Source organism: Lolium perenne, chromosome 5, assembly GCF_019359855.2.
Source record: "Lolium perenne isolate Kyuss_39 chromosome 5, Kyuss_2.0, whole genome shotgun sequence".
NCBI lineage: Eukaryota > Viridiplantae > Streptophyta > Magnoliopsida > Poales > Poaceae > Lolium > Lolium perenne.
Genome location: NC_067248.2, coordinates 53504690 through 53521927, shown reverse-complemented (window position 1 = coordinate 53521927; position 17238 = coordinate 53504690). Strand labels below are relative to the sequence as shown.

Sequence of the window (17238 nt, the reverse complement as noted above, 5' to 3'; positions counted from 1 at the left end):
TGATGGTAGTAATATTGTAGGAAGTAAACAAGCAGTAGTAACGCAGCAGTAGTAACGCAGTAAAACAGTAACAAGCAGTGATAGCAGTATTTAGGAACAAGTGATACGTCCCCGACGTATCCATAATTTCTGTCGTTCCATGCTTGTTTTATGACAATACTTACATGTTTTGCTTGCACTTTATGATGATTTCATGCATTTTCCGGAACTAACCTATTAACAAGATGCCACAGTGCCAGTTCCTGTTTTCTGCTGTTTTTGGTTCCAGAAAGGCTGTTCGGGCAATATTCTCGGAATTGGACGAAATCAACGCCAAAGATCTTATTTTTCCCGGAAGCATCCAGAACACCGAAGAAGAGTCGGAGGAGAGCCAGGGGGCCACCAGGAGGGTGGGCCGCGCGGGCTAGCCCCAGGCCGCGCCCCCCTATGAGGAGGCCACCCTGTCAGCCCTCCTGCGCCGCCTCTTCGCCTATTTAACCCCTTTCGACCTAAAAACACCGCCACCACTTGACGAAACTCCAGAAAGACTCCAGGGGCGCCGCCACCATCGCGAAACTCCAATTCGGGGGACAGAAGTCTCTGTCCCGGCACCCTGCCGGGACGGGGAAGTGCCCCCGGAAGCCATCTCCATCAACGCCACCGCCTCCATCATGCTCCGTGAGTAGTTCCCCCATGGACTACGGGTTCTAGCTGTAGCTAGTTGGTATTCTCTCCCCCATGTACTTCAATACAATGATCTCATGAGCTGCCTTACATGATTGAGATCCATCTGATGTAATCGGTGTTGTGTTTGTTGGGATCCGATGGATGATACATTATGATTAGTCTATCTATAAAGTTTGTGAAGTTATTGTTGCTGCAATCTTGTTATGCTTAATGCTTGTCACTAGGGCCCGAGTGGCATGATCATAGATTTGAGCTCTATAATTATTGCTTAGATTGTATCTACAAGTTGTATGCACATGTCACTGTCCGGAACCAAAGGCCCCGAAGTGACAGAAATCGGGACAACCGGAGGGGATGGCGGTGATGTGAGGGACACATGTTTTCACGGAGTGTTAATGCTTTGCTCCGGTGCTCTATTAAAAGGAGTACCTTAATATCCAGTAGATTCCCTTGAGGCCCGGCTGCCACCGGCTGGTAGGACAATAGATGTTGTGCAAGTTTCTCATTGCGAGCACGTACGACTAAATATGGAAAACATGCCTACATGATTAATGAATTGATGTTCTTTCTTAATGCCTTATCAATCCTATCAATTGCCCAACTGTAATTTGTTCACCCAACACTTGTCACTTGTTATTGGAGAGTTACCACTAGTGTAGATAGCTGGGAACCCCGGTCCATCTTTCATCATCATATACTCGTTCTACATGTCAACTATTTTCTGGTGCCATTGCTCTCATATTGCTATTACTGCTGCTGTGTTACTGTTACTACTGCTCTCATATTACTGCTACTTTCACATCACCCCTGTTACTAGTGCTTTTCCAGGTGCAGCTGAATTGACAACTCAGTTGTTAAGGCTTATAAGTATTCTTTACCTCCCCTTGTGTCGAATCAATAAATTTGGGTTTTACTTCCCTCGAAGACTGTTGCGATCCCCTATACTTGTGGGTCATCAAGACTATTTTCTGGCGCCGTTGCCGGGGAGGCATAGCTCTACTCATAAGTTCACCTGGGGAGTACACTCTACATCTCTCTCTGCATTTATTTTATTTTGTCTTGCTAGTTTACTTTTGTCTAGTTTATTTGTGCTTAGTTTATTTCTGTCTAGTATTATTTCGCGTAGTTTACTTTTGCTTAGTTTCTTTTTGTCTTGTTTTATTTTCCTCATATACCCAAAAATCCATAAAAATTTGAAAAATCTAAAAATTAAAAACTGCTGTTATGGGAGAACCTACAACCTACTTGGAGCTTATAGAATGTTATAATAATTATAGAGAATCAAGAACTGGTAAAATAATGAGTGCTATGATAGAAAAATTGAATACAATTGCTGAAATCTTGCTTGAACGCCATGATATAAACTGTTGCTCTCGACAGGATACTAAACATCTTAAATTTCAATGTGGCTTTAGTGAGGAATTTTTAATTAAGAACTATAATCGGAATTGCTATATTCATTATGGGTTCGAAGAGGTAGAACAATTTGTCTTATTTATGGGAGCCTCCGAGATAGAATCCTTCATGGTTGAGAATTATGAAACTTGTGTTGTTTGTAAGGGCCTTAAAGATTATGTCTCTACTATCCTTAATTCTTGCATAGAATGCTACAGTAGGAATCCTTATATCCTTGATTACAAAGAGAGACACATTAATGCACAAGAATGCACTCACAATTTGCAGGAACCGGTGGAAGAAGAAATTGATGAACCTGAAAGCTCATTGGATGAAAAAGAGGAGGAAATTGATGAACCTGAAAGCTCATTGGATGAAAAAGAAGAGGAGAGTGATGAACAAAAGGAGGAAGAATGGATTAGCTACCCATACCAACCTTCTAATGAGAGTAACTCTTTATCTCTTACACTATTTGATTGTCCTCCATGCTTACCGGAAGAGGTTGAATGTTATGTTCCTGTGGATTCTCTTGAAATAGTACCTATGAGTAATACTTGTGAGAATGATTATGCTACTGTTATTTATGATAATCCATGCTACTTTGATAAATCTTATGATAATGCTTTGTTTGTGCCTGATGTCGAAATGCATGGTACTAAAGAATTTTGCTTGGCAAATGTTTATGACAAAGCTCTAGATGATGGTCCTATGTTACTTGATAATATTAATTGTACTACTAATGAAAATGGGATTGGAAAAGTATTGACTTTATTTAAGAGTCCCATATCTCTTGAGATTGATCGATCACCTTGTTATATTATTAATAAAAGTAAGTTTGAAAGTTTTAATTCCACAATTCTTGAACTTGATAAAAATTATGTGTTTGGAAATCATGAAAAGTATGCTGCATGTGATAGTTATATTGTTGAGTTTGTTCATGAAGCTACTGAAAATTATTATGAGAGAGGAAAATATCGTTGTAGAAATTTTCATGGTACTAATACACCTCTCTATATGCTGAAATTTTTGAAGTTACTCTTGTTTTATCTTCTTATGCTTATCACTTTGTTCTTCATGAATTTATTTGTGTACAAGATTCCTATGCATAGGAAGCATGTGAGACTTAAATGTGTTTTGAATTTGCTTTTTGATGCTCTCTTTTGCTTCAAATACTATTTCTTGCGAGTGCATCATTTAAAACTGCTGAGCCCATCTTAATGGCTATAAAGAAAAGAACTTCTTGGGAGATAACCCATGTGTTATTTTGCTACAGTACTTTGTTTTATATTTGTGTCTTGGAAGTTGTTTACTACTGTAGCAACCTCTCCTTATCTTAGTTTTTTGTTTTGTTGTGCCAAGTGAAGCCTCTAATCGAAGGTTGATACTAGATTTGGATTTCTGCGCAGAAACAGATTTCTATCTGTCACGAATCTGGGCTTATTTCTCTGTAGGAAACTCAGAAAAATCTGCCAATTTACGTGCGTGTTCCTCAGATATGTACGCAACTTTCATTAGTTTTGAGTTTTCTGATTTGAGCAATGGAAGTATTTTATTAAAATTCGTCTTTACTGGTTGTTCTGTTTTGGCAGATTCTGTCTCTGTTTTTTGCATTGTCTCTTGTGGACTTTAAGCGAGGTTTTCTAGACGTAGAGGGCTGTAGCTAATGTTTTATTGAGTTCTTGCAATGTGCCACTACAGGACCAAGGTGGATTCAAGTTTTTTGAGTACTAACCCCTCTAATGAAGTTTATGAGAAGTTTGGTGTGAAGGAAGTTTTCAAGGGTCAAGAGAGGAGGATGATATATGATCAAGAAGAGTGAAAAGTCAAAGCTTGGGGATGCCCCCGTGGTTCATCCCTGCATATTTCAAGGAGACTCAAGCGTCTAAGCTTGGGGATGCCCAAGGCATCCCCTTCTTCATCAACTTATCAGGTTCCTCCCCTGAAACTATATTTTTATTCAGTCACATCATATGTGCTTTACTTGGAGCGTCTGTGTGTTTATTTTTCGTTTTGTTTATGTTTGAATAAATTCGGATCCTAGCAATCCTTGTTTGGGAGAGAGACACGCTCCGCTTTTTCATATGAACACTTGTTCTTCGTTTTACTTTTAATGTTCAATGAATAAAAGTTGGAAGCTACAATATTTATCTTTATTTGGTTGGGAAAAGAAAATGCCTCATATGTCTTGGATAATTTGATACTTGGCAATTGTTTTGAGCTCTCAAGTAGATCATAAGTTTTTGCATGTAGTTTAAACCTATTAGTGGAGAACTACCGTAAAGCTTGTTAAAATTGGTTTGCATAATTGATCTCTCTTAAGGTCTAGATATTTTCTGGTAAAAGTGTTTGAGCAACAAGGAAGACAGTGTAGAGTATTATAATGCTTGCAATATGTTCTTATGTAAGTTTTGCTGTACCGGTTCATACTTGTGTTTGCTTCAAACAACCTTGCTAGCCTAAACCTTGTACTGAGAGGGAATACTCCTCATGCATCCAAAATCCTTGAGCCAAAACCTATGCCATTTGTGTCCACCATACCTACCTACTATGTGGTATTTCCTGCCATTCCAAAGTAAATTGCTTGAGTGCTACCTTTAAAACCTTCAAAATGCTTCTCAATTTGTGTTAATGTTTCATAGCTCATGAGGAAGTATGTGGTGTTTAGCTTTCAACCTTGTCATTTACTTTTGACGGACTCTCATATGGACTAGTGGCACATCCGCTTATCCAATAATTTTGCAAAAAGAGCTGGCAATGGGATTCCCAGTCCCGAATTAATTAATTTAAATAGACACTCCTCCATGGTTTGTGATTGTTGGACGGCACCCGAAGGATTCGGTTAGCCATGGCTTGTGTAAGCAAAGGTTGGGGGGAGTGTCATCATCATAATAAAACTTAAATAAAAAGGCACTCCTTCATGGTATGTGATTGTTGGCAGGCACCCGAGGATTCGGTTAGCCATGGTTTGTGAAAGAAAGGTTGGAAGGAGTGCCACCCAAAAATAAATAAAATGGGAGCCGCTCTTGGGAGTCCGGTTGATGAGGTAGTTAGTGTGCCCACTACCATTCGTTGACAACAACAAACACCTCTCAAAACTTTACTTTTATGCTCTCTTTATGTTTTCAAAACCAAAGCTCTAGCACAAATATAGCAATCGATGCTTTCCTCTTTGAAGGGGCCATTCTTTTACTTTATGTTGAGTCAGTTACCTAATTCCTTCCACCTTAGAAGCAAACACTTGTGTCAACTGTGCATTGATTCTTACATACTTGCTTATTTGCATTCATCATATTACTTTGTGTTGACAATTATCCATGAGATATGCATGTTACAAGTTGAAAGCAACCGCTGAAACTTATATCCTCCTTTGTGTTGCTTCGATGCCTTTACTATGAACTTATTGCTTTATGAGTTAACTCTTGTGCGAAACTTTTGATGCTTGTCTTGAAAGTACTCTCCATGAAAAGTTTTGCTATATGTTATCTACTTGTTAGCAACTATAGATCATTGCCTTGAGTCACTTCATTCATTTCATATGCTTTGTAATAGTATGATCAAGGTTATGTAAGTAGCATGTCACTACAGAAATTATTCTTTTTATCGTTTTACCTGCTCGGGACGAGCAGAACTAAGCTTGGGGATGCTGATACGTCCCCGACGTATCCATAGTTTCTGTCGTTCCATGCTTGTTTTATGACAATACTTACATGTTTTGCTTGCACTTTATGATGATTTCATGCATTTTCCGGAACTAACCTATTAACAAGATGCCACAGTGCCAGTTCCTGTTTTCTGCTGTTTTTGGTTCCAGAAAGGCTGTTCGGGCAATATTCTCGGAATTGGACGAAATCAACGCCAAAGATCTTATTTTTCCCGGAAGCATCCAGAACACCGAAGAAGAGTCGGAGGAGAGCCAGGGGGCCACCAGGAGGGTGGGCCGCGCGGGCTAGCCCCAGGCCGCGCCCCCCTATGAGGAGGCCACCCTGTCAGCCCTCCTGCGCCGCCTCTTCGCCTATTTAACCCCTTTCGACCTAAAAACACCGCCACCACTTGACGAAACTCCAGAAAGACTCCAGGGGCGCCGCCACCATCGCGAAACTCCAATTCGGGGGACAGAAGTCTCTGTCCCGGCACCCTGCCGGGACGGGGAAGTGCCCCCGGAAGCCATCTCCATCAACGCCACCGCCTCCATCATGCTCCGTGAGTAGTTCCCCCATGGACTACGGGTTCTAGCTGTAGCTAGTTGGTATTCTCTCCCCCATGTACTTCAATACAATGATCTCATGAGCTGCCTTACATGATTGAGATCCATCTGATGTAATCGGTGTTGTGTTTGTTGGGATCCGATGGATGATACATTATGATTAGTCTATCTATAAAGTTTGTGAAGTTATTGTTGCTGCAATCTTGTTATGCTTAATGCTTGTCACTAGGGCCCGAGTGGCATGATCATAGATTTGAGCTCTATAATTATTGCTTAGATTGTATCTACAAGTTGTATGCACATGTCACTGTCCGGAACCAAAGGCCCCGAAGTGACAGAAATCGGGACAACCGGAGGGGATGGCGGTGATGTGAGGGACACATGTTTTCACGGAGTGTTAATGCTTTGCTCCGGTGCTCTATTAAAAGGAGTACCTTAATATCCAGTAGATTCCCTTGAGGCCCGGCTGCCACCGGCTGGTAGGACAATAGATGTTGTGCAAGTTTCTCATTGCGAGCACGTACGACTAAATATGGAAAACATGCCTACATGATTAATGAATTGATGTTCTTTCTTAATGCCTTATCAATCCTATCAATTGCCCAACTGTAATTTGTTCACCCAACACTTGTCACTTGTTATTGGAGAGTTACCACTAGTGTAGATAGCTGGGAACCCCGGTCCATCTTTCATCATCATATACTCGTTCTACATGTCAACTATTTTCTGGTGCCATTGCTCTCATATTGCTATTACTATTTCTGTATTCTTGTTACTACTGCTCTCATATTACTGCTACTTTCACATCACCCCTGTTACTAGTGCTTTTCCAGGTGCAGCTGAATTGACAACTCAGTTGTTAAGGCTTATAAGTATTCTTTACCTCCCCTTGTGTCGAATCAATAAATTTGGGTTTTACTTCCCTCGAAGACTGTTGCGATCCCCTATACTTGTGGGTCATCAACAAGGCATAGGGATTAGACTTTCACTAGTGGACACTCTCAACATTGATCACATAACAGAATAGATAAATGCATACTCTACACTCTCTTGTTGGATGATGAACACATTGCGTAGGATTACACGAACCCTCAATGTCGGAGTTAACAAGCTCCACAATTAAATGTTCATATTTAAATAACCTTAGAGTGTAAGATAGATCAATACGACTAAACCAAGTACTAACGTAGCATGCACACTGTCACCTTCATGCTTATGTAGGAGGAATAATACACATCAATACTATCATAGCAATAGTTAACTTCGCAATCTACAAGAGATCATGATCATAGCATAAACCAAGTACTAACACGAGTGCACACACTGTCACCATTACACCGTGTAGGAGGAATAAAACTACTTTAATAACATCACTAGAGTAGCACATAGATAAATTGTGATACAAAACACATTGCAATCATAAAGAGATATAAATAAGCACTTCACTATGCCATTCATAACAGTGAATAAGTATTCTGTGAAATATAGCCTAAGAGACCCACACGGTGCACACACTGTCACCTTTACACACGTGGGACAAGGAGTCTCCGGAGATCACATAAGTAAAACTCACTTGACTAGCATAATGACATCTAGATTACAAGCATCATCATATGAATCTCAATCATGTAAGGCAGCTCATGAGATTATTGTATTGAGGTACATAGGAGAGAGATGAACCACATAGCTACCGGTACAGCCCCGAGCCTTGATGGAGAACTACTCCCTCTTCATGGGAGCAGCAGCGTTGATGAAGATGGCGGTGGAGATGGCAGCGGTGTCGATGGAGAAGCCTTCCGGGGGCACTTCCCCGTCCGGCGGCGTGCCGGAACTGAGACTCCTGTCCCCCAGATCTTGGCTTCGCGATGGCGGCGGCTGTGAAAGGTTTCGCGTACCGTGGCTTCCTCCGTAAGGGTTTTCGACGCATGGGCTTTATATAGGCGAAAGGGCAGCCTCGGAGGGTCGAAGGGGCGACGACACCATAGGCTGGCGCGGCCAGGGCCCAGGCCGCGCCACCCTATCATCTGGGGCCCACAGGGCCCTCCTCTGGCGGCTCTCGGGTGTTCTGGATGCTTCCGGGCAAAATAGGAACCTGGGCGTTGATTTCGTCCAATTCCGAGAATATTTCCTTACTAGGATTTCTGAAACCAAAAACAGCAGAAAACAGGAACTGGCACTTCGGCATCTTGTTAATAGGTTAGTTCCAGAAATTGCACGAATATGACATAAAGTGTGCATAAAACATGTAGATATCATCAATAATGTGGCATGGAACATAAGAAATTATCGATACGTCGGAGACGTATCAGCCGCCGCCAATCCCATCTCGGGGGATTCAGGAGATCGCCTCCGGCACCCTGCCGGAGAGGGGAATCATCACCGGAGGGGCTCTACATCATCATGCCCGCCTCCGGATTGATGCGTGAGTAGTTCATCCTTGGACTATGGGACCATAGCAGTAGCTAGATGGTTGTCTTCTCCGCTTGTGCTATCATTGTTTAGATCTTGTGAGCTGCCTAACATGATTAAGATCATCTATTTGTAATCCTACATGTTGTGTTTGGTGGGATCCGATGAATCTATAATACTATGTCAAGTTGATTATCAATCTATCATATATGTGTTGTTTATGTTCTTGCATGCTCTCCGTTGCTAGTAGAGGCTCTGGCCAAGTTGATACTTGTAACTCCAAGAGGGAGTATTTATGCTCGATAGTGGGTTCATGCCTCCATTTAATCTGGGACAGTGACATAAAGTTCTAAGGTTGTGGATGTGCTGTTGCTACTAGGGATAAAACATCGATGCTTTGTCTAAGGATATTTGTGTTGATTACATTACGCACCATACTTAATGCAATTATCTGTTGTTTACAACTTAATACTGGAAGGGGTGCGGATGCTAACCCGAAGATGGATTATTTAGGCATAGATGCATGCTGGATAGCGGTCTATGTACTTTGTCGTAATGCCCTGATTAAATCTCATAGTAATCATCATTGATATGTATTGAATCTTGATTTGTCAATTGCCCACCTATAATTTGTTCACCCAGCATGCTAGTTATCTTATTGGAGAGACACCACTAGTGAACTGTGGACCCCGGTCCATTCTTTTACATCTGAATACATTCTACTGCAATTATTGTTCTTACTGTTCTTTGCAAACAAACACCATCTTCCACTCGATACGCTTAATCCTTTGTTTTCAGCAAGCCGGTGAGATTGACAACCTCACTGTTACGTTGGGGCAAAGTATCTTGATTGTGTTGTGTAGGTTCCACGTTGGCGCCGGTTTCACTGGTGTTGCGCCGCACTACACTCCTCCACCAACAACTTTCACGTGCTTCTTGGCTCCTACTGGTTCGATAACCTTTGTTTCTTTCTGAGAGAAAACTTGCTGCTGTGCGCATTACACCTTCCTCTTGGGGTTCCCAACGGACGTGTACATCTACGCGCATCAGTGCACAATATGGGCACATTATCAGAAACTATGCGACGATTATATCCATAATATTTGTCGTTTGACCTAAATGCGATGAAATCTCAAACGTGATAGCTCATTTTGTGAAGGTTTTTTTGTGATGTTTGTAACTTTTAAAGTTTAATATTTTTCCTTGCAACTATGACACATAATATGACACCACGTGAAGGTTTCACGTTTTTTGGAATGTTTTTGAATTTGTTATGCCCATTTCAAACTATATTCAAAAAGGGGGGCATGAAGATCATTTGCCTGGAGCAGAGCCTCGCTAAACTTGCACTGGATCCCTAAAGAAATAGCATGTTGTGAATCTAAAAATTATTTTTACAAAAAATCTTGAGCAATATATCATGTATCTATAGTAAATCTAGCCGGCCTCCTACCGATGCGGCAGGAATTTGTCTTGCTCATGAGGGGTGGACAGAAAGGTTCCACATACACCGGTTTAGAATTTTTCCATCTTAGGTGGTCTAGTATTTTTTAAAAATGTATTGGTACCAATGTGAAACTTTAATTTGGTGGTTGCTTCACAAAATACCCTGTTTTCGGCACCTCAAAAATAGATAATGGCTTTTTCGTGCAATGAAAAAGGATAACTTCCTCCTGCAACATCGTAAGACATCCCATGATGCACATGTGTGCATAATATGGGCACATTATCACAAACTATGCGATGATTCTATACATAACATTGGTCGTTGGACCTAAATGCCATTAAACCTCGAACGTGATAGCTCATTTTGTGAAGGATTTTTTGTGATGTTTACGTTTTTAAAGTTTAATATTTTTCCTTGCAACTATGACACATAATATGACACAATTCGAAGGTTTCACATTGTCTCGAACGGTTTTGAATTTGTTATGCCGATTTCAAACTATATTCAAAACGGCGGGCATGAAGATCCTTTGCCCGGGGCAGAACCTTGCTAAACTTGTACTGGATCTTTGATGAAATAGCATGTTTTGAGCCTAAAAATGATTATTATAATTTTTTTGAGCATTATATCATGTACATGTAGTTCAAATCTGGCTGGCCTCCTATCGATTCGGCAGGAATTTGTCCTTTTCATGAGGGGTGTACGAAAAGGTTCCAGATACACCGGTTGAGAAATTTTCCATCTTAGGTGGTCTAGTATTTTTGAAAAATGTGTTGGTACCAATGTGAACCTTTAATTCGGTGGTTGCTTCATAAAATATCCCGCTTTCGGCACCTCAAAAATGGAAAATGACTTTTTCGTGCGGTGAAAAGGAAAACTTCCTCCTGCAACATCGTAAGACATCCCAAGATGTACATGTGTGCAAAATATGGATATATTATCATAAACTATGCGACGATTCTAGCAATAACATTGGTTGTTCGGCGAGAAATGCATGAAATATCGGACATGATGGCTCATTTTGGAGAAGGTTTTGGAGATGTTTGGCATATTCCATGTTTGATATTTTTCCAAAATAGATCTTATTTTTCTGAAATTTTTGATATATTATTTGTATTTTTCTAAATTATAATGATTTAGTTATGATTTTTTGAGGATTAATGTGGTATAATGGAAAATAGCTATGCCGATGGCTTTGCCGTCGGCACATGGCTGAAATACGTGCCGTCGGCACAGGCCTAACGTTGTTAACATGCCGTCACGGCGGAGAGGCTGTGCCGACGGCCGAAACTATGCCGACGGTTGCCGTCGGCACATACCTTTCTGTGCCGACGGTTTTCCTCTGGCGACAGTGTGCCTGCTGGCCTGGCCAGAACGGGCCTTGTGCCGACGGCCCCGATATTTTGCCGTCGGCACAGGATCTGGCCGTCGGCGCCGCGGCGTGTTCCCGTAGTGTCAACATTCCCTTGTTCTACTACAAATCAAGTTACTTCCGATTTATTTATTTTATGATACAATGGTGCCATTCCCGGATTAACGAAGGTGTCCACACATTACCGTGTAGACCATAAGCACCACCGGATCCTAATAAAGCAAATTTAGAATGGAAAAAGGGAACAAAAGAATTGCACTGAGTTACTTGTTCCATGGACTTATGTGGTTCTTAGGGTTTCCAAAGACAAAAAAAAAGTAGATAAAAAGCGCCACGTGGGAGACTTTAGATTAATAAAGCCACATCGGCCAGACAAACATTGTATTGCTGAGAACATCAGCTTGAGTTTTACAGAACCAACTCCTTGTAAATATAAATGGCAGTCACAGAAATTTAATATTTGACGTGATACTTCGGGTGCACCACATGAAAACACACAAGGTGGAATACACGGCTTTTGGTTGCGCCATTGGAAAACACCTGAATATTTCTGAACTATTACTATGTGTGAGTGATAGTTGTAATTGGAACAAAGCAGAATTTTACTATTAAGTTCAACTTACGATTTTTTGTCTCCATAATTGCATGCAAAGGATATCACGGCAATACACATCCTCAAAGATGTAGAGGCAATCTTCAAAGTGGTCATCCTACAAGCATGCGAAATCCCAATGCGGAATTCTTTGTATGGTGGGCTACACAAAAATGACAAAATCAGAATACAAAGTATTTGAAATTGATATTTCGTATGTTTGTGGGATATATCATTTGCTACAACCCGATTTTTTTTCAACTCTTTTAACACAAGTAAACATTTTTTGAATTATAAAATGTAACATGATCACTCGAGCTTGGAGGACAAAAACATCCACCCATGGAAATGTTTCTTTTTTCTTCCAATCAAAGGGGCACATTTTATTCATTTACTGACAAGGATACATCGTTTGGTACATCACCCAGAACAGAAGGGGTAGGATCACCATCCCACATGAAAGTTTCTCAACCATAACTAAATCTGGAATTATAATATGTGATAATGTTGGTTGTACTTTGGGGACTATAAAGTTTTCAATTCGGTACTCGTTTTTGTTTTTTTTTGGCACATGCAATTCGGTACTCGTTAAGGCATAGACATGCCTATCCTTTGAAGTTGAAGGGGCCGTAATAGTAGAGGATATGAGCCGTGGCCATGTACTGGGCTGAGAAATTGCAGGAATTGGGCTAGATTCGTGGCTCCAGACATGGGTTGGAGAAAGAGAGTCCACGAGAAAATGGAGGAACCATCAAGAATCTGCGAATTAGCCAAACAGAAAAGAAATCTGTCAGGTATCAGTTCAGCATTGCTACTGGGAAGCTAACAATGTGGCGCACAAAAGCTACTTTCAAACAAAAAAAATGTGGCTCACAAACTAGCTAGACTTAGTTATGATTCAAACAATTCAGTTTTCTGGGACTGCGATCACATAAACTTTATTATTCCTGATGTAACGAACGATCCTCGTATATTTGTTCAAGATATGTAAAGCGCGCCATGAAGACTTTCCTTTTAAAAAAATCCAGGCATTTGTGTAAAATCATGCACCTACACGTGTGCATTTTACCAACAGGTTTTCTTGCGGTTGCAACACGAAATGTGTGCCTTTTTGACATGGCTCCTCTTCACTTACGCAGTTACGCTTTGACTCAATTCCCTCTTCCTAAAAATATTTCGCACTTCCCTAACCACGATCTGGGTCAAGACCCTCCACGCGACGCGAGGCACCACTTTGCACTTCCCTAACCACGATCTGGGTCAAAAACTCTCCGCTCGAGGCTTGTGAATTCGCCGGTGGATTCATGGACCCTGGTTTCTCCTCATCGGCCTCAGCTTTCAGGAAACTTCTCCGCTAAGATTTTCCCACTTCACGGTACTGGCTAGGCCATGCATCTCAATGTGCGCAGTGCAGGAAGCTGCCCGTTAGTTTCCTATATATGATATCTTCCTTGTATTTCAAGGGTTCCTGATTAGTCCCCTACAGAACTGAATTTCTGTTTTGTCCCCAACACCGCGAAACCTATTACTGATTCTTGTCTGCTCCTAAAAATTGCTACGGATGACCAGTGAGCATTCTTGGCTGAGCAAGAACTAGGCGGGCAAGCAATTACTAGCATCAGCCATATCTGTATCAATCCATACGAGACAAGTATGGTGGTTCTGAACAATTCATGTCCACTTGACATACCTTTGCGTTTTTGGGTAATTCCAGTACGCCACATCCGGTAGAAGCTAATGCAATCTCCAGTAAGGAATTAGAATGCTTGACAAGGAAGCACGCTACATTCTCCAGAATAGAAGCCACTCGATCGCCATGACGGGACCAATCCAAGAATCGATCGAAACAGGCTTGAATACATGCTAGAAACTGTGAGTAACCAGAGAACTCCATGGTTCTAACGCGCGTACAGCAGTTCTAACATGTGAGAAACTGAAGCCTCTCGGTCAGGAACGCAAATTCAACCGTACAATAAGTCAATAAGAGATGAATTCCACACCCAATAGAACAATAAATAATGATGAACACAGAATTGAGTCTGTCCAAAAATCAGTGAATTCGGTCAAACCGCACGAGTGATCGACTCGTGGTCGTTTGTACGTTAGCGGAATGAATGCTCTTATGGAAGAGGATTCAGTGCAGAAATAACGAGCGAAAGACTCGGTCAGGACCCAGGTGGATTTTGACACTGAATTATGCGTTTGCTTGTTTTGGGCGTCCGGGTGGCGAACAGTGTGCACGAAAGAAAATCCAATCGTAATGCTCACCAACCAGCTGGATCGTCCACTCACGACGACCTTGCCGCCTATATAAACCAGCCTGCACCTGCGTTCTTAAACCCACAACCAATTCACCACCTTGCAAAGCCAAGAAGAAACAAGAGCAGATGGCTGCCATGGCGGAGCGCCTCGCCCTCGCCTTCCTGCTCGCGGCTGCCGCCGTTGTGGCGGCATCGGCGGTGGACAGCAAGCTGACCCTGCACAACCTCTGCCCCTTCACCGTCTTCCCGCTGGTCACCGCCAACCGGGGCCTCCCCTCCATCGCCGACAACACCATCCAGCTCGGCGCCAACGGCCGAGGGCTCGTCTCCTTCCCCTTCCCGGCCACCTCCTGGGCCGGCCGCGTGGTGGCGCGCACCGGCTGCACGTCGCCGACGAGCTGCGAGACGGGGACGGCACCGCCGATGACGGTGGTGCAGCTGGTCGTGCACTCCCCCGATGCCGGCCCCCGGGCGGACCTGGCCACCTACAGCGTCAGCCTCAAGGACGGGTTCAACGTGGGCGCGGCGGTGAGCCCGCAGTTCATCGGCGGCGGGCAGTGCCCGGTGCTGGGCTGCCCGGTGAACCTCAACGACGGCTGCCCCGTGAACCAGCGCGTCGTCGACAAACACGGCATGGTAGTGGCGTGCAAGGGGGACTACGGATACTTCAAGAAGCGGTGCCCGCTGACGCGAGTAGGCGGCAGCGACGTGGAGCCCGTCCCGCAGAGGTGTCTCGCTCCCCGCGAGCTCAAGGTCATCTTCTGCCCGACCGCCATCTGATCTGACCATGCTCGGCGCCGGCGCCGCCTCCGCCTCCGCCTAGACGGCCGGAGCTCGTCGTCCGCGACAGTTAGCTGGTCATTTACTCATTATCGTGACATTGATGCATGTGTAAGGTGTTGTGACATGAGAATGCATACGTGACAGCAAACAAGGTCTTAGTGTTCGAGTTTCTTCCTTTTTATTGTGGTATGCATTGTGAAAGTTTAAAAACGTTTCTACTCGATACATGCAACCCGTGCTCGCTACGAAAAGGAGGAGGAACATATCACGTGCAAATGTCACAAGTTCTGCAAATCCTCAAATTCCCAGATGCAGCCCTTGGATCATGTAGCAATGGTCATACTGAAGTCTGCCGGTCCACATCACCATCCCTCAAGTACTCTTTTTTATCTTCACTTTTGACATGGCATACATTCATTGGTGGAATCGTTGACATTTGCAGATTTCCGTAGAACTCGACGCAGAACATGAACTGGCGATTTTGATCCATTTTTTCAGCAATATTCTTATTATCTTCTTCTTCGCGACTTCTTCAAAATGTGAGCTTTGAATATCCAGATGCGACCATCAACACCCATGGATCATATGGAATAATTATCAATCAAGCTTGCGCAATTCAGATTTGAACTATTTCATATGCAAACCGAACTAATTAGGCATATATCTTAAGTAAAGTTTCCAGTGCTCCCATTTGGTCCGTTTCTTTTTTTTGTGAGGAAAAAGGAATTTATTAAATAATGAAAACGTTACAGTCTTTGTGTACAATATCATCTAACGCAGAAGGAAATTTTCTCATCCAAAACTTAGTCCATCTAACTCTTTGTCAAAAAAAAGAGAGTGTGATCTAACTCCCTACCCAGCTTTGCCATGACAAGGCCGACTTCATTCTGGCTTTCCTGATTGTTACCTTCCTTTCTCCAAATCCTTCTTTTATGTTGCGTACCAGATAGACTGGGGTTGATTGATTGTTCCCATTTTCAGATATCATGTTCAACGTAGTGGCACAATGAATTTCCAAGTCGATCGAGCTAGGCTCAGACCTCATCATATGCCGCCAGTTCTGCTTCTAACGCAGAGGCACAATAGACAATACCGCAAGCTTCTGCAGACAGTAAATATCACGTCCTGATCGCTCAAGGTAGCTACCCTCAACATTCAGTCTTAGCCTTCCTCGTGGTGGCATTTCCCACTGTTTCACGGTTTTTGCCATCTCATCCTTCGCCGTCCACTTCGTTGCATGTCCACAACATGAGATTACTTGCTTTCCCCTTGCATGCATCTGTTGTTGGATGATGTTTGATCATTAGAAGGCATCGATGTAGCTACATAATAAAAACGTTTTGACACTTCAATCGGTGTGGAGCTGGTTTGTTAGACTACTCATAGTGGGAGTAACTTCACTAGTAACTAAGTGTCTAACTCAGCAAATTTGCTTATGTGGCAGTGAGTTAATGAGGAGAGAGGAGGATGGAGTAACATAGCTAGTTACTGTAACATCACACTTTCCAAGATACAATGAGTGTATAAGCTAATTAATGAAAACATCTATGATACTACTTTGATGTTACTAACCACTATGAAGATAGTAACATAGAGTAGTAACATGTGTATGTTACTACTCTATGTTACTTCCCACTATGACTAGTCTTATGCGTCAGCTGGTTGTGCACATGCCATGCCACAATACCATCAGGACCATCATGCATTGTATCTCATTTTAGTTTGGGTAGCAGCTCGAGTAGCCACCCCCTCCCTGAATTTTCCAACATCTTTCAAAAGGTAGGTCCCAAAACTGTCCTATACTATGCCAACCCCTCGCTCGGCAGCAGGTTACTACGGCATTAGAGCATCTCCACTCGTCTCCCCGACGAGGCCCCCGATCGACGTTTTTTTCATCCGGACGGCGAAATTCGGTCCAGTCGCGCCCCCGGTTCCTCGTTTTCGTCTGGATTTGGCCCTTTATCCATCCGGCGAGCCCACGCCATCCTCGGTCCCCCGGGGATCTATCGGGGACTCCGGACGAGTGAAAAGCGGGGAAGGGCCCGATCTGTCGGCGACTCGACACACGAACCCCACCGCCACCTCGCTCAAAATCTCCCCCACCCCTCG

The 17238-nt window shown here is 42.9% G+C and overlaps 1 protein-coding gene across 1 annotated transcript; it reads left to right on the top strand.

Annotated features, from left to right (window-relative positions):
* The first annotated feature begins 14441 nt into the window (after positions 1–14441).
* LOC127304638 (osmotin-like protein) lies at positions 14442–15280 on the top strand. Its single transcript, XM_051335263.1, has one exon. The coding sequence runs from the start codon at positions 14473–14475 to the stop codon at positions 15124–15126; it is 654 nt and encodes a 217-aa protein (XP_051191223.1). The 5' UTR covers positions 14442–14472; the 3' UTR covers positions 15127–15280.
* The last annotated feature ends 1958 nt before the right edge of the window (positions 15281–17238 follow it).

Bases quoted from the DNA above. Each gene is read 5' to 3' on its own strand.
- LOC127304638 (XM_051335263.1), top strand. From the start codon at position 14,473: ATGGCTGCCATGGCGGAGCGCCTCGCCCTCGCCTTCCTGCTCGCGGCT.